Source organism: Garra rufa, chromosome 20, assembly GCF_049309525.1.
Source record: "Garra rufa chromosome 20, GarRuf1.0, whole genome shotgun sequence".
Classification (NCBI taxonomy): Eukaryota; Metazoa; Chordata; class Actinopteri; order Cypriniformes; family Cyprinidae; genus Garra; species Garra rufa.
This window is the reverse complement of record NC_133380.1, coordinates 41,477,051-41,499,749: the sequence shown is the minus strand read 5'-3', so window position 1 is coordinate 41,499,749 and position 22,699 is coordinate 41,477,051. Positions and strand designations below refer to the sequence as shown.

At 43.5% G+C, this 22,699-nt stretch overlaps 1 protein-coding gene across 1 annotated transcript in view; it reads right to left on the bottom strand.

The window, feature by feature from the left end:
• Positions 1–22,699, bottom strand: part of LOC141293553 (receptor-type tyrosine-protein phosphatase gamma-like) — a 269,885-nt gene that overhangs the window by 37,286 nt on the left and 209,900 nt on the right. The window contains exons 5-6 of the mRNA XM_073825575.1: positions 7,616–7,711; positions 1,729–1,795 (exon numbers count right to left, since the gene is read on the bottom strand). Of these exons, the coding sequence (XP_073681676.1) occupies positions 1,729–1,795; positions 7,616–7,711 (163 nt within the window). The remainder of the gene's footprint in view (positions 1–1,728; positions 1,796–7,615; positions 7,712–22,699) is intronic.

Here is a 22,699-nt window from a genome sequence, read left to right as displayed (position 1 = left end):
ACCCTTAAAGATGTCAATTTACTCTGTCTGAATCACGGACAGACCTCGCCGTTTCATCTCAATATTCCAGAATATTCGTTTGGTTCACGCTGGGAGCAGCTGGTGGTGTCTTCATCATTTCAGAGCGTTTAATATCTGGAAGCGGGCAGAAGGAACATCGAGAAAATTGTAGATGACTTTTAAGGGTCAACTTATGCAAGGTAATTTTCAGGGTAAAATCATCTTGTGAAAATAAAATTATCTTTCGGTGCCCCTAGCGCAGTTCGCCAATATGCTAAATATTAAAGGGGAAGTGTGTTGTCTTTCTTAAATGTTAGGGTATTCCAGCATGACAATGACCCAAAACACACAGCCAAGGCAACAAAGGAGCCGCTCAAGAAGAAGAACATGAAGTGGTCTAGCCAGTCTCCAGACCTTAATCCCATAGAAAAGGTTCGAGTTGCCAAACATCAGCCTCAAGACCTTAATGACTTGGAGAGGATCTGCAAAGAGGAGTGGGACAAAATCCCTCCTGAGATGTGTGCAAACCTGCTGGACAACTACAAGAAACGTCTGACCTCTGTGACTGACAACAAGGGTTTTGCCACCAAGTACTAAGGGGTCAAATACTTAATTCACTCATTAAAATGCAAATCAATTGATAACTTTTTTGAAATGTGTTTTTCTGGATTTTTTTGTTGTTATTCTGTCTCTCGCTGTTCAAATAAACCTACCATTAAAATGTAGACTGATCATTTCTTTGTCAGTGGGCAAATGTACAAAATCAGCAGGGGATCAAATCATTTTTTTCCTCACTGTATCAGCTTAACATGCAAAGACAACTATAAGTAGCTCATTTGTAGGGTCATTTACCACAAAAAGTCTAACATGGTGATTGTGGGTGGGGTTTGGGGGCGGGGCCTCCTATTCATGTGACCAATGGCGGACAGGAGAGTCTTTGAGAAACTTGTTTGAAAAACCAGGAAAATTCAGTTTCATGACACTAGTGACAAAGAAAGTACACACTACACCTCCTTAAACAAAACATCTGTTTTTGTTTTGGCAATTCTGTCATGAATTGATTAAAAAAACATAGTAATGCTGTCAGTGTACCATTCAACACTGATCTTACTAGAAAGTGATTCAGCCCACTCTTGTGAATGAGTATTCTGATTGACCAGATGTAGCTGGTATTGATGGTAATGTTTTGTTTGTATATCAGTGTGTGGTTCTTCTAACACCAGTTCTGTTCATCTATTTGGTGCATAAGTGTTTCCCCTTACATCTGTCATCAGACGACACAGACCACCAAACAAAACACAAGTACAAAATTACACACATTCCCGTCAGAGCAGTAGATGATGTGTTTGTGTACGCATGTGTGGGTGTTTGTCTGTTCGCCAGCCTAGATATATGACAGGAATACATGGATTGCATAAATCTAGAGTTTGAGCACACATTCTGCTCAAGAAACCCCTGATTTCTCAGCCAATATCATCATCGTATCATCATCCCGTTAGTCAGAGGCCGCAGGGGCCTGAGATCCTGTCAGAACCGAAGAGCGCTTTCACAAACAGACTGACTAATAGCAGACGAGTCGGCTTTGTTCATTCCAGCATGTAAGACACGCCGGACACCGACAAATTAGTAGCTGTTATTGGAAATGCATGTAACTAGCAAAAATAATATATGTGATCCATTTGAGTACTGAACACTGCAATATTGTGCTGGATTAAAACATCTACTCACCGTGATGAACCACTCCTCTTAGACCATGAATGATCGGATCCACTGCAGGATTGTCCTTCATCCCCACCTGACAAACAGAGAAGGAATACAAGAAGAAGAATGACTTATTCGTGTCAGAAAGACAGAAAAACAGAGAGTCAGTCAGATAGACAGAGTATGCATACAGTAAAACAGGAAAAGGCTGGTTTACAGTCTGAATGAAGCATGCGATGTTAGTGCTCTGTGCTGATGTCACAAAAAACAAAATGATTGCAATCACACACAAACACAGCCTCACATAGAAGAACCCATTATGTCTCAAAGTGCTTGAAAAGCTGCCGTGTTTGAGATGCACCTGAACTGACTGAATTGTTGAACACAGACAAAAGACTCCAGTATGCAATAAAGCCTTGAAGAGAGAAGCTGCAGGACCGACCTCTTATGTGTGTGTGTGTGTGTGTGTGTGTGCAGTAGTGAAAAAGAATGATAGCAGGCTCACTGCTGACTACATACAAAAATAAAATGGTTTGAAAATAATTTTAACAATCTTAACCCTAAAAAAAGCACAGATCAGGGAAAATCCATAACAGGCGGAGCACACTTCCTTTGCTTCTCTCGGACGGAGGTGTATCAAATAGAGGTTTGTGCTTTTAAGAAGCCCCTATAGAGTTGAATCAGGAGACAGGCTTTGACAGAGAGGACCCAAGGGGTGAGGTCTATTGTTGAGTCTGTGCGTGTCTCTGTGTGTGTGTGTGTGTTGGGTGTGTATGAGGAGGCCAGCGCTGGTTAGCCGATCTAACCAACGTTCCCATGAGGCAGGAGTGAAAAGGATTCACGCACTTCCACTGGCCCTCAGCCACCCTCTCTCCCACATAAATCTCTCCAGACTCTTTGAACACTCTTGTGCTGTTTCTTGCATGAAAGAGAATTCCAGAAGCTCGATGCAGGAAGTGGGCACTGACAGTGAACGGCACAAGTCTGCAATACAACAACTGTCTGGAACAGTTTTCTTAGACAGATTTCAGCCTCAGCGTAGAGATGCTCACTGAGGTCCTGACACACAGACAGACAAACAGACAGGGTTTGTTTGTTTTTTAATGCCATGCCAGCTTCTGTGGCTATTTTTATGGTGAGAAGATTTTATGGTAAACAAGTATCAGGTTTTTACAATCTATTCTTGCTCAAAAACAATCTTTTGGTTTTAACAAATTTCTTCAAATGTGTTAACAGAAAAGGTTTAAAAATATAGTGACAGACATGCAGACCATCAGATAAAAAAATGACAGAAAAATAGATGAAAGGGAAAAATGTGTTCAGACTTATAGATATAATGACAGACAATTAGAGAGACAGATGAACAGAGCCAAATGACAGACAGACAGTTAGAATGACAGACAAGTAGACAGAAAACAAGAACAACAGAATGACAGACAGATTCCTAAGGTGTCACTGGAAAAAAAAAACTCAATCCTTAGCCTTTTTTATTTTCTCTTTGCAGCAAGAGGAGGTTGGAAAGGCACTGTGTGAAGAATTAACACGGATTCGACAACCGGCATATATTTCTTATTTTAGTAGCAGGACTGGCTCGCCTCAGGACAGCTAAGGCCAGATTGTGTGAAAAATGACGGGCCAAACGCGTCGAGAGAGAGACAGTGTGAGGTCTCTACAGGTCAACAACATCAGACTGACGATGAAGGAACTTCAAGAGAGAGTTCATGCCAAAAGTGAAAATTCTGACATCGTTTATTCACGATCAAGTCTTTCCAAAATGACAAATGACCAGTGTTGGGGAAAGTTACTTTTAAAAGTAATGCATTACAATATTGAGTTACTCCCTAAAAAAGTAACTAATAGTTACTTTTTAAATCTGGGCAGGGCTTGCTTGTTTGTTTTTAATATAAAAAGTTCTATTTTTGTCAAATGTAAAAGCCTTTTCACACCAAAAGCCTCAGGCTTAGAGAAAAGTAAATTGACGTCTGTACAGTAGACCGCAGAAGAAAAAATATAAACTCTTCAGCAGATGCTGTTAGATTATCTTGAGTAATTTTTGCTTATTAGTATGGATGAACTGGATCATCGAAGGTCGGCAGCAAAGACATCGGTTAATAAAATGGGATTAAATACATAAAGGATATTTGTATTATTTAACTAATTATTGCAGGTTTGCATTGAATTTCAGTGTTTTTATTCATCTTGAGGAATACTGTATCTGTTTTTTTAGTGAGTGAGATGAATTAATGCATGTTCACATTTATTCTAGAACTAAAGTAACATCTTACTCACAATTTCTCTCAACATGGGGACAGGAGAGCTTTTAATCAATAAATGGGGGAAAAAGTAACTGCCGTTACTTATTTGAAAAAGGAACTCAGATATTTTCTTGTCAATTAAAAAGTAATGCATTACTTTACTAGTTACTTGGAAAAAGTAATATTATTACAGCACTTGCGTTACGTGTAATGCGTTACCCCAACACTGCAAATGACAAAACTGTTTGTCACTCCTAATAGGGTAATTTTTAATTGTAACTAAACTGGAAATAACATTTTTAAATGACTAGTTTATATAATCATCCAATGACATGACGTATATGCAATTATTTTAGTAAAGCATGTTTTATACATCTACAGCATATGACGTAGTCTATATCAACTCACCTTTTTACATAAACAATGAGAAACCATAAAAACATTAATTTCTCTCTTTCATTCAAGCTTTCGGTTCACACATATACTCATATCAGCGCCTCATCGCTCTATAGTTCGAGCCGAACGGTTTCCTCAGTTCATTCATCACAGGATCAGATATGGCAATATTTCGGCTCATTTCCAGTCAGAGTGAGTCTCAGGCGTCTGAAAGTGAGTTTTGGTTGAGTAACTTGTAGATGTATGCTCTGCTGGAGCCGCAAACTGTTTAAGATGATTGAGTCTGATTTGATTAACTGGTTCAACTGTGAACTGAACTGAACATCACTCCAGACACTGAGCCTCTGGATTACAGGTAATAATACTGTAAATAATTTTCTTGCACAAACTGATTGTTTCACTTCATAAGACCTCAATATATTGTCAGAAGTCATGGGGATTCATTTTGTGTTGGCCGTATTCTTTTTACTATAAAAGTGCCAGTAGCCGTTTAAAAGCATTTTATGAATCACCAAGGAGCACAGTTTCAGCTAAAAATCTTCTTTACTGAAGCTACTTACATCTTGGGTGGCCCGAGTGTAAATTAACAGCAATTTTGTGTTTTAGGGTGAACTATTATATTATTCCTTCAGCAGAGCTCATATTGTGTTCTACTTTGCTGCAATAGTGAAAGCTCTACAAATGAGCTCCAATGCAAGAGGTCACCCACAACCCACAAACACCTGGACTTCCTCGTAGAACAAACCCTGAGGTAAAATAAATAGCAGCAAACTGCTTTAAACTCACTTTAAGAGCTCTGTTCCACCTCTCGAGTAAAAATAGCACATGCAAATCAATAAAGTTCAAAGCACATTTTAGCAGATGGAAAATAAAAATGCTCATTTATTGTACTGAGCTCAGAGTGAGCTTTTTAATACGGCAGCTGTGAGCTGTACCGAGGAGAGAGAAAAAAAGAAGGCCCTGCGATTGATTAAAAGCAAATGAGGAACGCAAATAACTGCAAGCTATAAAACAGCACAAGACAATAACTTGAAACAATAACCAACAATAAATTATATACAACCTAAAAGCCATTTATAGTGTCCTGGGCCACCAACAAGCCTTGGTTTCAAGCGTATTACGAAACAAATCTTTGGCTACATGCTAGCAGCTAATAGCCGCGCTTTAGTTTGTGGACTTGTGTCTTGTAAATAAGCCTATGAATGTATCATGACAGATGTTCCCACTGCTATCATCCCTAATCAGGGACAGACTAAACGCTTGGGCAATAAAGAAAATAGTGTAAGCTCCGTATAAAAGAGATATCGAGCGGGACACATGCTACAAAGATTTCCTCTGATAGCTGCATACGAGAATGAGACACATGAGTGAGGGGGAATATATAAAACTCCATTCAGGTGAGATTCAAACTCTCTTCTTACATACGGAAATCTTGTCATGCCATTTATCGATTAGATGGGTGCACAATCAACTTCTGATGGGTGCACAATTTCTCATAATACATTTGTTCTTCAAAGAAAACTGTGAAAAGCTAAAGTATTAATGTCTAAAATTTCTACATATGCATACATTTTTGCTTCTCTGTGAAGTTTTAAATCAATGATTTCTAGTGTTTACACTGGTGTTCAAAGGTTTGGGGTTTAGTATGATTTTTTAATGTTTGTGAAATAAAGTGTGGATTAATTTGATCAAAAATACAGGTAAAATACTGAGACATATTACAGTTATTACAGAAACGTATTATTTTTTATCAATGTTGAAAACAGTTCTAATTAATATTGTGATTTTTCTTTTGATGGATGAAGATTTATTTGAAAAATAGAAACAAAGACACCAGATCTTTGTTACATGTGACAGCTGATTGGTTCTCTCTTCTGTGTCGGTAGCCAATGAGCTTGCTGCTCAACATTCAAATACATGACTAGTGGCCAATTCCTTCAAGAGTTGTCATGACAGAAATTTATTTACTGTCATTTTAATGCATCCTTGCTTATAAAAGTATTCATATATTTGAACGTCTGTTAATTGTCTCCAGTTTATCCACTTTTGGCTGCAGGTGGAACTACTCACTGTCAAAGCATAAATACTCCAAATATCTTATTAAAGGGGTCATCGGATGCCTATTTTCCACAAGTTGATATGATTCTTTAGAGTCTTATAGGAAGTCTATAACATTCTTTGGTTAAAATTTAATAAAACACTCTTTTTACCTTGTCAAAATCAGCCCTTTTTAGAGCGAGCTATTCTGTTGCATGTTCCTTTAAATGCTAATGAGCTCTGCTCGCCCCGCCCCTCTCTGCCGTTGGATGATGAGCCGTAATGTTTACTTTAGCCACATTTATTTGCGAAACTTGCTAACAAGCAGATTATTAAGAAAGGCCATTTGCAAAGATGCATAAAAACCCTTATACTCAATTCTGCTGTGGGTGAAGCTGCATCAGGAACGATTTGCACAAACATAGACGCATATGTAGATCGGGATCGGTGCTTTCCTTTCAGAAACGGAAGTAACGCTATCCTCTGCGTCTTCGGCGGCTCAGATGTCGGGAGTAAATGATGACTGCTGTGTTCATCATTACATCCAACAACAGAACACCTCAATCGCTCAGTCTGAGACATTCTTGTCTTCCTCTGCACCTGAGTCACACAATGGCGATCGGAGTCGGACTGTTTCAGCTCGGTGAGGGCGGGGCTATAGTGAGCCGCTCATGTCAATCAACTATCATGGGAGGGGCCTCACCGACAAGAAGCTGAGAATGACCCAATTTTAAAAAGGGGATATTATGAATGTCTAAAACAGAATGTCTAAGAATGTTTTACTGTCCTTGTGAGGACATTTTGACCCGTTCACAGACTCCCTGATGCTCTTTATGTTCACTGTCAATTGTTTTCTGAAGTGTTTGATGAATCTTTTGAACTCTGGATGATTACAGCCTGACTGCACTGACAGATGTGTAATTTCTCAAAGTGTGAGAAATGAATATACAAACCCACACACAAGTCCTGGCAAAAGACTGTGAGCCTTAAATTGCTGTTTTGTAATTACGGCAGCGGGTTGACAAAAGAACAGACGAGAAAGGGAGTGAATACGTGTGTTTTTCCATATAGAACACAGCGGCAGTGAGTTTTCTGTGAGTGTAAAGCCTCAGTATTGCTGAGCTTAATGGGACGAGAGAAAACCTCCTTACAAAATCAATGCTGTTTAATGCCAGCACTTAGAACTGACAAAGCTCAGCGGCTGAACATGAAGACGCTTCTCTCACCTGAAAGAAGACAGCCATGGCCGCAATTACTCGCTTCTCCCGTATGGCTGTGTTAAGACTGTCGAAGTCGTCCGAGTTGTACATGAAGATCTGCATCTGTGAGTGACAAAGAGAGAAAATCCTGTCAGTCGGAGACCTTTACCCAATCAGACTGAGACTCTTACATGATCACAGACAAAACACACATAGGCCATTATGGAAGCTGATATCTCATAATCTCCCGAGAACGTGTTTCTGCTCCAAACGTCAGGCCCTGTCCGTCCTCTTATCGCTTTGATGGGATCTTTGGCAGTAGATCAGGCTAATAAATGCGCTCAACTCTCCACGGACCGCAACGCCTGTCTAAATTGGCAGCGGCCGTCTGTTATTCTCCACTGTCAATACCTTTTCCCATAAAACGCTCCAAAAAAAGACAACAAAGATGAACGATATTTCTCGTCGTCGGCAGATAGCGATCAGTATTGTGTCAATACAAGGAGTAGATTTAGCAATGGAGAAACAGCACAGACTCCTGCGGAGCACCGGAGAGACTTAGAAAAGGAGGAAATAATAAAACAACAGCTAAACACAATGATACAGACAGACTGGAAATTCACACAGTTCCTCTTCAACCACTCCATCATTCTGTTGTCATGGAGATGGTCAGGGATGAGCAACGCTGTCAGTGTGTTACAAATGCAACTCATACATAAAATGACTGGAGTACAGCTCTACTGTGATGATAATGTTTTCAATTTCTGAATTCAATATTTTTTTGACACAGTAAAGTCAGAAATGTCGAGGTGATAGGACTATCCTAATATAACAATGAAGAAAAACACCTGTAGTCTTGTAGTTTTGCTTATTAATAATTAAAAAACTTTTGTCTGACAAATCAGTCATGAAAAAACAAAACAGAAAATTATATAATAGCAAGGACAAGCCAATGTCAGTATCTTAGAATATCAAATAATTTGTCCTTTTTATAGCAAGGCAAGGTTAGTTCAGGTAAAATGTCATGTGGTGCAAACCAAAAACTTTAAATTAATTAAATGAATGAATTAATTATATTTATAAATAAATGAATTCACAATAAAAACAGAAATGTGTAAGGATCATATTTTTTTTATTTAATGATGACTTACAAACAGTGTTAATTTTTCAAGAAAACGAGACGATAATGAAACAAAAACTCGTTTTGAATGACAAAAACTATGATGAAAATCTATGGACATTTTCGTCAACGGATAAAAGCGAGATGAAATTGTTAGTGAGGGACGATTTAGGGAGAGATTCATTCAGAACGAATCTGCTGCGCTGTAATGAGGTTAGATGCGTATATATGAACTGTATCATAGTCTGCTGATCTATCCTGTGGGACATAAGCTGGCAAACATTTGCTGCACGTCTCATAAAACGTTCAAAAATGTCAATATCTGGGAGTAAGAGAAGAACAGACATATGGAGAAATTTGACGATGCAAAAGAAAACTCAATTCGGTCCGGTTTTCTGAGCGCCTCTCACACAACACACGAGTAAGTTACTCTTTCGCATCTCATGAACGGAGAAATACACAAACAAATTATGCTGAATTGTCCATTTTCATGAGTATTCACGTAAACACACTCGGTTACATCTTAGGTGAACGTAAACAATTGGGAGACTATCAGACGTGTATCAGTACATTGCATCCGTGCGTTCAGTTTTAAAGGGACAGCAGCCTAATTTAGTTGCTGTCTGTGGCATTGATGTTACAGTTCCCTTCCGGGAACTCGAGCCGCGTCAGGAACGCTATGGGGAACGCCATTGGCGGGCCGCACTCTGAACTGTGTATAACAACCAATGAAATGACGGGGGTGACGTCACAGGCGCGGTGACGTCACCGACCAGGAAGTATAAAGCACGTGCGTTTGAAGCCGGCGGCAGCTTTTGTCATTCAGCGAGAGCGCTCTGTGTCTGTGTCTGTCTATGCCATACTGCTGCTTTTGTGTCCAGTTTGACACCCTTTTATTTGAGTTAGTATGGCATCTTTTCAACCAAATAAGAAAAAGAGTTTGATAGTGGTGAAGCGCCCGCATAAACAGTGTGTCCCTCCCTGCCAACGCTTCATTGTTGGTGGGGATACACACAGTTTATGCGTGGTCTGCTTGGGAGCGGAGCACGCTCAGTCAGCCCTCGAAAAGGCTGGCTGTGAGCACTGTGAACACCTGCCGGTGCGCGTGCTTCGCTCCCGGAAAGCCCTCTTCGAGGAGGGGGCTTTCACCAGCGTGCCCCGTGGGTCTGGCCCTGCTTCCGTCGAGGCGGAGCGGCGGCTGCACTCGTGGGGCTCGCAGCTCGATCTGCTGGAGGGTATGGAGACGGGTGACCCCCTATCTCCGCCCTCACTCAGCGGATCGAGCGATCTCCTCCTGGATGCGGAAGCCCGCACTGCGGTTTCTTCCCCCCGGGAGGAGGTCCCCGAGTTCCTCTTGTCTTCCTCTGAGGAGGTTGACATCGAAAGTGTTTTAGAGGAACCACAACCGCCATCACGCTCGCCTCACTATGAGGAGCTCATAGAGGTGCTGACTAATGCGGTAGCCAAACTACACATCTCATGGCCCGCAGAACAACAGCAAACACATGAGCCGCAGCGAAGCTGATTAGATGATCGCTTCCTGCGGACAAAGTCAGCACCTCCAAAATGGAGCCTTCCCTTCTTCCCCGATCTCCACCAAGAACTTTCGAGATCGTGGGAGAAGCCATACTCCTCACGCCTTTTCTCCCCCGCTGAAAATTATGGAAATGTGGGGGGGGCAGAGGAGAATGGCTATAGGGCAATGCCACGGGTTGAACAGACGCTTGCGGGCTATCTGTCACCCGGCTCGGCGTCGTCCTTGAAGGCTCCGTCCTTGCCCACCAGGCCCCTTAAAGTTACATCTGGCCTGATGGGTAAGGCATACACGGCAGCAGGTCAAGCAGGGTCTTGCCTTCACACCATGGGCATCCTGCAAGCCTACCAGGCTGACCTGCTGAAGGAGTTCAGCAGCGGCGAGGAAGTTAGCGTAACAGAGATGCAGAAAACTGCAGATCTCGCTCTCCGCGCCACCAAGGAGGCCGCCCGTGCTGTTGGGCGGTCTATGGCAGCCCTGGTGGCCGCGGAGAGGCATCTCTGGCTGACCCTGTCCGACGTAAAGGAAAAGGACAGGGTCACGCTTCTGGACGCCCCCCTGCAACCATCTGGCCTCTTTGGTGCCGCGGTTGATACCGTTGTGGCTAGGCACCAGGAGGCCCGTAAGCAGGCGGCGGCGTTCAGAACATTTCTTCCTCGCCGCGTGTTCTCCTCTGAGGCTGCTGCACCATCAAAGAAGCAGCCTCAGCCGTGTACGAGCTCCCATCGTGAGGCACAGAAGCAGAGCATTGCTGCCCGTGCTCCCCCGGCCCAGCCTAGGGGACCCGAAAGCGACGCTATAAGTCGGGGGCTTCCAAGACGAAGAGGCCTGACCTGAGGGTCGTCCTCCAGTCAAGGAAGTCCTCGACTAAGCGGCCCTGACGGTTGTGGTTCAGGGCCGTTGAGGGCAGCCCCTCTCGAGGGGGTTTGCACCGTACCTCCAGGTGCGGGTTTCAGACCCCTTCGTGGCCCTCAGGAGATGAGTCAGCTAACCCTGCCAGTGTTACAGGGCGCGGCTATCTCCCGCGAACATCCTCTAGCTGTTCCGCCCGGAAACGTAGCGGCCCTGGAGAGTTCGCAGCCCCCGCGGGGGTCTCCCGAGGAGCTAGTTCAGGAGCTTCCTGCCAGCTCGCTGTTACAGGTCTCCGAGTTAGTTCCTCGAGTAAATCCAGACACCAGTCTCGAGAGGCTGGTACCCTTAGTGAACTTTCTGGCAGCGTGGAAACTACTGCCAAGAGTCTCAAATTGGGTCCTGCGTACTGTAGAGAAAGGCTATGCTATCCAGTTCGGCGCTACGCCGCCACCTTTCAACGGGGTATTTCCAACTCTAGTAAGCCCCGAGCAGGGTCTGGTGATGGAACAAGAAGTAGAAACTCTTCTGAGGAAGGAGGCCATCGAGGTGGTCCCTCCTCAAGACAGGGAATCCGGGTTCTACAGCCGGTACTTCATTGTTCCGAAGAAGGATGGGGGGCTTCGGCCCATCTTAGATCTCAGGCTGCTAAATCGTTCAGTCAGGAAGCTGAAATTCAAGATGCTTACTGTCAGGCAGGTCGTGTCACAAATCAGGTCCGAGGACTGGTTTGTCACGATAGATCTAAAAGACGCTTATTTTCACGTCTCCATCCTTCTTCAGCACAGGAAGTATCTCAGGTTCGCTTTCAGGGGCAAGGCTTACCAATACAGAGTGCTTCCTTTCGGCCTAGCTCTCTCACCCTGCACTTTCACGAAGTGTGTGGATGCTGCTCTGGCTCCGTTGCGACTCCAGGGCATCCGCATACTCAACTACATAGACGACTGGCTCATCCTAGCCAGCTCGGAGCAGTTAGCGGTTCAGCATCGAGGTGCTGTTCTCGCTCATATGAAAGAGTTGGGGTTGAGACTCAACGCCAAGAAGAGTGTGCTTTCTCCACTACAGAGGACCACTTACTTAGGCGTAGTGTGGGACTCGATCTCCATGCAGGCACGCATGTCTCCTGCACGAGTCTATTCCATACTGACCGCAGTGAATGCAGTAAAGCTAGGCCAGTCACTCACTGTCAAACAGTTTCAAGTACTGTTAGGTCTTATGGCAGCCGCTTCCAACGTGATACCTTTTGGACTGCTGCACATGAGACCACTACAGTGGTGGCTCAGGACCAGGGGGTTCTCCCCGAGGGGAAACCCGCTCCGCAAGATCAAGGTCACGCGGCGTTGCCTACGTGCCTTGGCCATGTGGAGGAAACCCTGGTTCCTCTCTCAGGGACCGGTTCTGGGAGTGCCTGGTCGCCGCATCACGCTGGCGACCGACGCTTCCCTTACCGGTTGGGGGGCGATCATGCGTGGCCGCTCAGCCCAAGGCCTATGGAGCGCCCACCATCTCTCGTGGCACATAAACCGCTTAGAGATGCTGGCAGTATTCCTGGCCCTAAAGAGGTTTCTCCCAGACCTAAGAAACAAACACGTGCTGGTCCGTACAGACAGCACTGCGGTGGTTTACTACATAAACCACCAAGGAGGACTCCACTTACGCCCCTTATACAAGCTGGCGTACCGGATACTCATTTGGTCTCAAGAGAAATTCCTCTCCCTGAGAGCAGTCCATATTCCTGGACATCTGAATGTGGGAGCAGACGTCCTGTCGAGGCAAGGGCCGAGGCCCGGGGAATGGATGCTTCACCCAGAGGTGGTGAAGCAGATCTGGAGAGTGTTTGGCCAGGCACAGGTGGACCTGTTTGTGACTCAGGAGACATCGCACTGTCCCCTCTGGTACTCTCTAGTTCCTCCAGCTCCACTGGGGCTGGATGCCATGGCACAGACGTGGCCGAGGCTGCGTCTGTACGCCTTTCCCCCGATCGCTCTGCTCCCGGGAGTTCTGGAACGGGTCCGTCGGTTTCAAGTGCGGCTGCTACTAGTAGCCCCGTACTGGCCGGCACGAGTATGGTTCTCGGACCTGGTATCTCTCCTCGACGGCTCTCCGTGGGAGATTCCCGTCAGGAGGGACCTCCTGTCTCAGGCTGGTGGCGCAATATGCCACCCCCACCCAGAGAAATGGAGGTTATGGGTGTGGCCCCTGAGGGGGCACAACTCATAGGAGCGGGTCTCTCAACCGAGGTTGTTGAGACCCTTCTCCAATCCAGAGCTCCCTCTACGAGGAAACTGTATGGCCTTAAGTGGAACTTATTCGCGAGATGGTGCCGCGAGCGTCACCTGGACCCAGTCAACTGCCCGGTCGGTACAGTTCTGGAGTTCCTACAGTCTCGCCTATCCGCAGGGCTAGCTCACTCCACTCTAAAGGTATACGTGGCGGCCATAAGTGCCTACCACGCCCCTTTGGGTGGCCTCTCAGTAGGTAGAGAGCCCTTGGTCGTACGGTTCCTCCGCGGTGCGCTCAGGCTGAGGCCTCGAGTGACACCCAGGGTCCCCACGTGGGACCTCGCTGTGGTGCTAGAAGCTCTATGCAAGCCTCCATTTGAGCCCATAGAGGAGTCTACGGATCGCGCCCTCACAATTAAGACGGCGCTCCTGTTAGCACTCACTTCTCTCAAGAGAGTAGGCGACCTGCAGGCCCTTTCAGTGGCCCCATCTCATTTAGAGTTTGCCCCAGGGATGGCCAAGGCCTTTCTATATCCCAGGGTCGGGTACGTCCCGAAGGTCCCCTCCCTAGCACCGCAGCCAGTAACACTGCAGGCGTTTTATCCTCCTCCGTTCGCGGAGCCGAACCACAGGAAGTTCAATTGCATGTGCCCAGTCAGAGCCTTAGATGCATACGTCCACAGAGCTGCCACGTGGCGTAGAACAGAGCAATTGTTTGTCTGTTACGGCCCCCCAAAGAGAGGGGGCCCGGCTTCAAAGCCTACTATCAGTAGATGGATCATTGATGCCATATCTACAGCTTACGAGTCCTCTGGTCTCCCATCCCCGATGGGACTCAAGGCTCACTCTACTCGAGGTCTGTCGGCCTCGAGAGCTCTGACGGCAGGTGTTCCAATACAGGACATCTGCAATGCTGCGGGTTGGTCCACGCCCCTAACATTCGTTAGGTATTACGAGCTCGACCTCAGAGCCGCTCCAGGCTCGGCTGTACTCTCGGCCTAGTGCGCTAGGCCTGGAGGGTCAGCCACCTCCCTAGCCAGGAGGAGACTTCTCAAGGCGCATTCTTTCTGCGGAAAGAAGAGAAGTCGTTTCGCCACTTTTAAGAGATCTGCAAATTCTACCTTTTGTCCGTGCAAGCTAGACAAAAGCTCTTTCAGTCCCTCTTGTCCTGGCAGAACCCCCAGATAAAGGACTAAGACTCCTCGTGAGCCCGAGGGCCGAGGAGTGCCTCTCGCACTGGCTGGCGAACCAGGCAGAGGTCACGGTTCTCGTGTGCCTGAGGGCCGAGAACTGCACAGCCCTCTTGTCCGCGGAATGCTAGACAATGGCTTAATTCTCCTCGTGCTCTGACGCAGGATGCTATCAGACCGAGTGTATTTCGGTCCCTCTGGTTTCTGGCTTTCCCCAGACCAAGGACTAAGACTCCTCGTCTGCCTTCAAATAAGGCCGAGGAGTGCCTCATGCGCTGGCTGGCTACCAGGCAGAGGCCCCTACTGTCTTCCCCGTGAGCCCGAGGGCCGGGGATTGCAGTGCCCTCTTGTCCGCGTAATGCTAGACAATGGCTTATTCCCTCGCGTCCTGGCGGAGCTCCAGGCCGAGCCTTGGATCCCTCTTGTTCTGGCTGAACCCCCAGACAAAGGATCACCCTCTCCTCGTGTGCCTGCGGGCCGAGGAGCACTCTTGAGGTCGAGTTCACTGTCCTCGTGGGTCTGCGGACCGAGGACTTCCCACACCATCTGTCCGCCGAGTGCTAGACAGTGGTCATTCGGTCCCTCTTGTTCTGGCTAACTCCCAGACAAAGGACTAAGACTCTGCATGTGCCTGAGGGCTGTGGAGTACCTCTCGTTCTGGCTGGCGACCAGACAGAGGAAGACTACCATTCCTGGTGTGCCCGAGGGCCGAGGACTCAGGGCCTTCTTGTCCGCGGAATGCTAGACAAGGGCTCTCTCTTTTTCCACCCTGGTTGAGCAGACACTCGCAGGGCTCGGAAATTATGGGGGCGTTGGTAGTCTCGTTCCCCATAGCGTTCCTGACGCGGCTCGAGTTCCCGGAAGGGAACATCTCGGGTTACGTATGTAACCTTAGTTCCCTGAGGGAACGAGACGCCGCGTCTCGGACCATAATTCCCGCACCCTGCGGCGCTCGCTTCATTCCTAAGAGCTGCCGCCGGCTTCAAACGCACGTGCTTTATACTTCCTGGTCGGTGACGTCACCGCGCCTGTGACGTCACCCCCGTCATTTCATTGGTTGTTATACACAGTTCAGAGTGCGGCCCGCCAATGGCGTTCCCCATAGCGTTCCTGACGCGGCGTCTCGTTCCCTCAGGGAACTAAGGTTACATACGTAACCCGAGACGTTTTTTTCAGACGCTAGGACACATTTCTCAATACTTTGGTCACTTTTGCTAAACTCTTGACACAGTGAGCACAACAGAAGTCTATGTGGGCTAAACTGTGGATCAATTATCATTGTTTTGGCACAAAATGCATTCAATGACTACATCTCAAATTTCATGAATTCTTTTCTCACTCAGACACAACAACTGACAAAAATCTTTGTACGTACAGGACATTTTGCACGTGCTTACATGCTGTTTTCAAAACTGTTAAACTTATGTTCAAAACAATAACATAATGCAAAACTTAATAAGACAGCAAAATTCAACAGCAATATTTTATTGAAACATATTTCAAATATAAAAATGCAGTTTAACCAGCCCCAGCTGATTCTCATTGTAGATGAACATCTACACAGGTGTTACTCTTTCAATTTCATTACAAAAGGAGACAACTGCTGAACTGCGGTTTGTATTGTGATGTAAACATGGACCCAAATAAAAATAAATAAACAACATAAAATATTGACGAATTCTGCATCATGTCTGATTCATTCCAGTAACATATATTGCAGTTATAAACAGAGATGTGTCTTTGTTTTACACAAGAAAACACTGTGTAATGCTACATGTTAGTGTTTTTTAGCTCATTGTTTTGTGGGTGACAAAGTGTGTTTGTCGGCTGTCAACCTTTGCTAGTGTTCTGGAAGAATGAGTTTATTTGAGACCTGAATAAAGTGTTTTGGTAGTTGTAGTGCATTTTGAATGTGAAATAAACTGCTTTGCCAAGTTGAAAGTCATTAGGAGAATTGTGTGAAGAGTTTTGCAAAAGTGACCTAAGTATTGAGAAATGTGTCCTAGCGTCTGTAAAAAACTGTAATAAAGCAACAAAAGAAAGACAGAAAATTACTCACTGCTCTTGACTGAGTCACTTTAGTAGCCCTAATAAAGATGAATCTAAATTTATTTATACAAACAAATGTCTGCTTGAAAGAATGAAAAATGTGGTAAACAAGTTGTTATAGGGAATGCATAATTAGCCCATATGTTCTATATGTTGAGAAGTGGTTTCATTTAATTTTATATAAAGGCATGTTGCATGTCACAGCAGTTAAATCTGTGTCTATCATGATAAAACCTTAATATGAAACCTACATAATACGTTTGGCCATTTTAGAGAAATGTTTAATAAATGCATTACACTGTAACTAAACCCATTCGATTTCAGCCGACTACATCTACTGTAAATTTAGTCGACTAATATCTTATAGTATTTAGTTGAGTAAAACTAAAAACAATTCAGATGACTAAAATATGACTAAAACTAAATCAAAATGAGTACTGCTTACAGATAAATAACGCCACTTTCCTAATAAACTAAATTTAGCCAAAAGTAACCCTGCTGAAAAAAACAGCATATACTGGTTAGGTATGTTTTGGTGCTGGGATGCTGGTTTATGCTGGTTCTTTGCTGGTTTAAGACGGTCCTTTGCTGGTTTCTGCTGGTTCTTTGCTGGTTTAAGACGGTCCTTTGCTGGTTTATGCCGGTCCTTTGCTGGTTTATGCTGGTTCTTTGCTGGTTTAAGACGGTCCTTTGCTGGTTTCTGCTGGTTCTTTGCTGGTTTCTGCTGGTTCTTTGCTGGTTTAAGACGGTCCTTTGCTAGTTAGGTATGTTTTGGTGCTGGGATGCTGGTTTTAGCTGGTTTATGCCGGTCCTTTGCTGGTTTATGCTGGTCTTTTGCTGGTTTATGACGGTCCTTTGCTGGTTTATGCCGGTCCTTTGCTGGTTAATGCTGGTCTTTTGCTGGTTTATGCTGGTCCTTTGCTGGTTTAAGACGGTCCTTTGCTGGTTTCTGCTGGTCCTTTGCTGGTTTATGCCGGTCCTTTGCTGGTTTATGCTGGTTCTTTGCTGGTTTAAGACGGTCCTTTGCTAGTTAGGTATGTTTTGGTGCTGGGATGCTGGTTTTAGCTGGTTTATGACGGTCCTTTGCTGGTTTATGCCGGTCCTTTGCTGGTTAATGCTGGTCTTTTGCTGGTTTATGCTGGTCCTTTGCTGGTTTAAGACGGTCCTTTGCTGGTTTATGCTGGTCCTTTGCTGGTTTATGCCGGTCCTTTGCTGGTTTATGCCGGTCCTTTGCTGGTTTATGCCGGTCCTTTGCTGGTTTATGCTGGTCCTTTGCTGGTTAATGCTGGTCATGTTGCTGGTCAAGTACCAGCATAAACCAGCTAAAACCAGCATCCCAGCACCAAAACATACCTAACCAGCATATGCTGTTTTTTTTTTCAGCAGGGAAATCAGAAAACACTGAGGTATTTCAAGCCGAAAGAAGATTTAGCTGAAATTATTCAACGTTTCAATGAATTTCACATCTCCACAAAAGATCTGAGCATCACATAAACAGCCCACAGTCCAATGCTCTAAAAAATCAAGAAAGCAGGCCTTGTTTCTCCTCACTTGTCTGTTAGCATTGTCAATATTATGCCCGCTGCATTTCTCGCCTCTGTAATCCGTACACGAGCCCACTTTGATCTAATTCAGTCTCAAACACCTCCATAGTTTCAGATCACAGATCGCACGCCGCGTGCCGGAGAATTCACGAGCCTACGGGCCTGATCTCGACGCCTCCATCTGAGCGTTGTCTTAGCGCCAATGATTAATGACATAAATATCTGGGCAATTTCTGAGAACAGGCTCTCAAATGAAAGTAAAGATGATCATAACAGTGTGAGTATCTTAACCTCTCGCTGCTGAAGCTGTCTGCAGTGTGTTTATGTTCAAGCCAGTCTTTATATATGTACGAATCAACAACGCTGATATATGATAGATTTTTTTCTTCAGTCTTTGTTTTATTTATTTCTGAAAGCAGTTGGAGTACTTACATCATATATAAGGTAAACTGCATTTTTCTACTAGAGAATCTGAGTAGTTTTGACTGAATTTTGAAGTGTATTTGACCATTCATACCCGCAGGCGCTTGAAAGCAGCTGTGTGAAAGATATGCCATATATATATGAGAGCTGAATACAGGTAGTAATTGGTTTCACTGAGACACGCACATATAGTAGAGTCAAACAGAAATGTATTCAGACAACTTCAACATTTCTCACATGAGTTGATTCACTATAGTTTAGAAAATGATAATAAAATATGACAAGAACTCAAGAGAGAACAAATTCATCTTGATAAAGTCAGATAACTTTGATAGAAAGGTATGTAATGGATTACAATCAAAATATTAGTATTAAATAAAAATACAATAATTTTATAGCAGACTTAAAAAATACAATGCTAATATTCACATTTTCTTTTCTGTTTTGTTTTTACATATAAATGTTCAATATTTTTAAACCTAAAATCAGTAAGCTTTTATTTAGGAAACAGTTGTGCTGCTTAGCCTTTTTTTGGAACCTCTAATGCTGCTTCTTCTTCTTCTTCTTCTTCTTCTTCTTCTTCTTCTTCTTTTTTTTAAACGTATGGGTTCAGTAAATGTTTTTTTTTAAAAGAAATTTATACCTATTTTGAAATGATTGTTAAATTGATTTTAAAAAGTGATAGTAAAGACTTTAGTTAGAAAAGATTTATAGATTTAATCAATTCCAACACCAATAATGAATCAGAATATTAGAATTATTTATAATTAGAATTAGAATTTACACTATTTATTATTCTTTGTTAATGTTAGTTAATAACAATACAGTTGTTCATTGTTTGTTGATGTGAGTTCACAGTGCATTAACTAATGCTAACAAACACAACTTGTGATTTTAATAATGCATTGGTAAATGCTCAAATGAACATGAACTAAGAATAATAAATGCTGTAGAAGTATTATTCTTTCATAGTTCTTGTAAAGTAATGTCGTTAACTGTATAATAAACCTTATTATAAAGTGTTACTGAGAATTCTTTAAAAAAAAGAACCCACATATGGGAACTATGAAAAAAATAAAATAATGTAAATGTACTGTAGTAGATAGTTGAGGTATTCCACACATGAAGACAGTTTGGATACTGAGCATTACTACTGCAAAGCAGAGTATGAACAGTAAGGTACTGTGGTATTCTGAAGACAGTGATCTAGAAAAATCTTTAAAAGCTAATAGTCATGAGTGTGTGTGAGTGTTGGAGGTGACAGACTATGCTAAACAGTAAAACCACCAGCGGCTTCATTACAGAAATGTCAATAATTTATTCTAATTCATGAAAGAGAGAAAACGATAGCAGTAGGGAGAGGATGAACCTGGTGTCAGGTCACCTTTATAACACGCATAAACACAAACACTAGTGCGCACTCACATGCATGCAAATACATGCAAACGCACAAAGACACTAAAGGGCACTGTTCAATCACAACGCAATGGAGCAGAATTTACAATAATAGAGCATACAGGCGTAAGCCTTGTAAAATAGATGAATAAATACAATAAAAACACAATATGATGATTAACCCAGCAGCTGCTTGATGCAGTTCAACAGCTCCACACTATCATCAGCACTGCTTACCAAGGGCTTTCATCATTATTGTCCATACTTGGATTCAGGGATTCCAACAAACCTGTGGGTGTTATTAATTCAAACCCAAATCTAATTTTCAACTGGCCAACAATAAAATGGGCGAAAACAAAATCTCTCACATTGAGGGAAATATAAAGACTTTCCAGCCAGACTTGAGCCCATCAGAAATCATCTACTTTAGCCACAGAGTGCAACTGTCCAACCAATTTTTTGGTGCCTGACATATTTTCTTGTAGGGATTTTAAAGAGTATATTTTCTCTTATGGTGAAACAGACCAAAAATATTAATAGAGACATCAGATGTCAATTTTCCACAAATTGGTATGATACTTTAGCCTTCATGAAATGTCCACAACATACTTTGGTTAAAATTCCTCAATGGCCATGTGAAACACCCTTTTTACCTTGTCCAAAACAGCTCTGTTCACAGTGAGCCATTACAAATACAAAAACAGCTGCATTGCTCACGAGAAGTTTTTGCTACAACGGCTCAAGCGAGGAGAAAGCAGCGGACAGAGCGCAACTGGCTGAGGGTGGAGATACGCTAATACTGGATAGTCCGTCAGTGGTTGTGGGCAGCTTGATAATTGACAATATGCACTGATGACTTCCTTGTTTTAGACAAGCCAGCTCAGTCATTTCCAGTCAACTGTAGTGTGCCGTAATAGGCTTGAAAAAAACTAAGGAGTTGAAATGGCAGCTGCAGCCAATGATTGATCCTCTGCTGCCATCTTCTGGTTATATGAGTCATTTCATCTCATTTTCATCTTGAAAAGACGTTGTTTTCCATGTCTTTATGAATGAAAAGTAAATCTTTGAAGTGAATTTTATTGCACAGCTGTAGAACTGAAAAATAATAAAGGCTTTACAATATTACAAGATTTTAAAAATGTGTTCATGACTATGAAGGCAAGTTATTGATTATCAAGAATACGATTAAGATGTCTTTGAAGAGAAGTATGGCTAGCTAGCTAAACACATTATGATAGCGTTTAGTTGTCAGCATTTAAATGTACAACTATGCAGGTACTCTCCTGGGATTACCAGGCTCGGCATTTATATGATATGTTGTTAAATAATATGAAACTGAATGTTCATGCCGCTATCATTATTTACAATGTTGCAATTATTATTTTTCTCAGTTTGTGATAAGAACAAGGCAGAGTCGTCTCAAGAGTGTCCACCTATATATAGCACGTATAAAATGAGTTCAGCGGAAGTTTATGAGCTGCTTATCATAATGCGGAAGTTCTAAACAACGCTCCGTGCATATGGTCAATTGAGATTATTTCGGTTTATTTTGGGGATTAAAAAAGGAGTAAATGGATTTTTATCATTGTAAAGTGGTTGTGTCCACACACTACTAAAACACATTTACTGTATATGAAAAAAAAGTGAATTTGCATCCAATGTCTCCTTTAATGACTCATCTTGTACTACACAGAGCTTTATCCAATCAGATGGTCTAGAATGTGAAAGCCACGCCCCCAATACCACCTACAAGACTGACCTCTTGATCATGATTCATGACTGTGGACAAAAAAATATGATACATTTCACCCAAACTTCCTGTTTCAATAGGAAATGTGTCAATACAGGGAAAAAAGAGCGTGTAAGCAAACAACTCACAAACCTAGAGCAAAGAGCAATAATATCGACATTTCTGTGTAAACATAAACATACATAGGCTTTTACCTCAGACAGGCCAGAGAAGCCAAAGCAAACATGTAAAGGGCAGCGCTCTGATAGAACTGTGTGTGTGTGTGTGTGTGTGTGTGTGTGTGTGTGTGTGTGTGTGTGTGTGTGTGTGTGTGTGTGTGTGTGTGTGTGTGTGTGTGTGTGTGTGTATGTGTGTGTGTGTGTGTGTGTACCTGGTATTCATCACGTTGTGGGGACCAAATGTCCCCACAAGGATAGGAATACCAGTAGATTTTGACCTTGTGGGGACATTTCTCAGGTCCCCATGAGGAAACAGGCTTATAAATCATGCACAATGAGTTTTTTTGAGGAAGTAAAAGTGTGCACAATCTCCTGTGAGGGCTAGGTTTAGGTGTAGGGTAGGTGTAGGGCGATAGAAAGTACGGTTTGTACAGTATAAAAACCATTACGCCTATGGAATGTCCCCATAAAACATGTAAACCCAACATGTGTGTGTGTGTGTGTGTGTGTGTGTGTGTGTGTGTGTGTGTGTGTGTGTGTGTGTGTGTGTGTGTGTGTTGAGAGAGAAAGAGAGTGGAGTGAGTGTCTACTCTGAGATCATTAACACACAGGTCACTCACAGGTATCTGTGTCTCGTATGTACTGAGGTGTGTGTGAGCGAATCTCAGCAGAGTTTCATTAGCACTCAGGTCAGACACGGCTCACACTGCTTACACATATCACTTACACACACTCGCTGTTAGCCAAATGGGCAAACACACACAAAACAGATGGAGCTGAAGAGTAAAGAACATGCTAACACAGAGCAAAGACATTAAATTTTGATATGATGGGAAAAAAAAACAGGCTGCGTTTTGAGAAGAGTCAAGAAAATCAG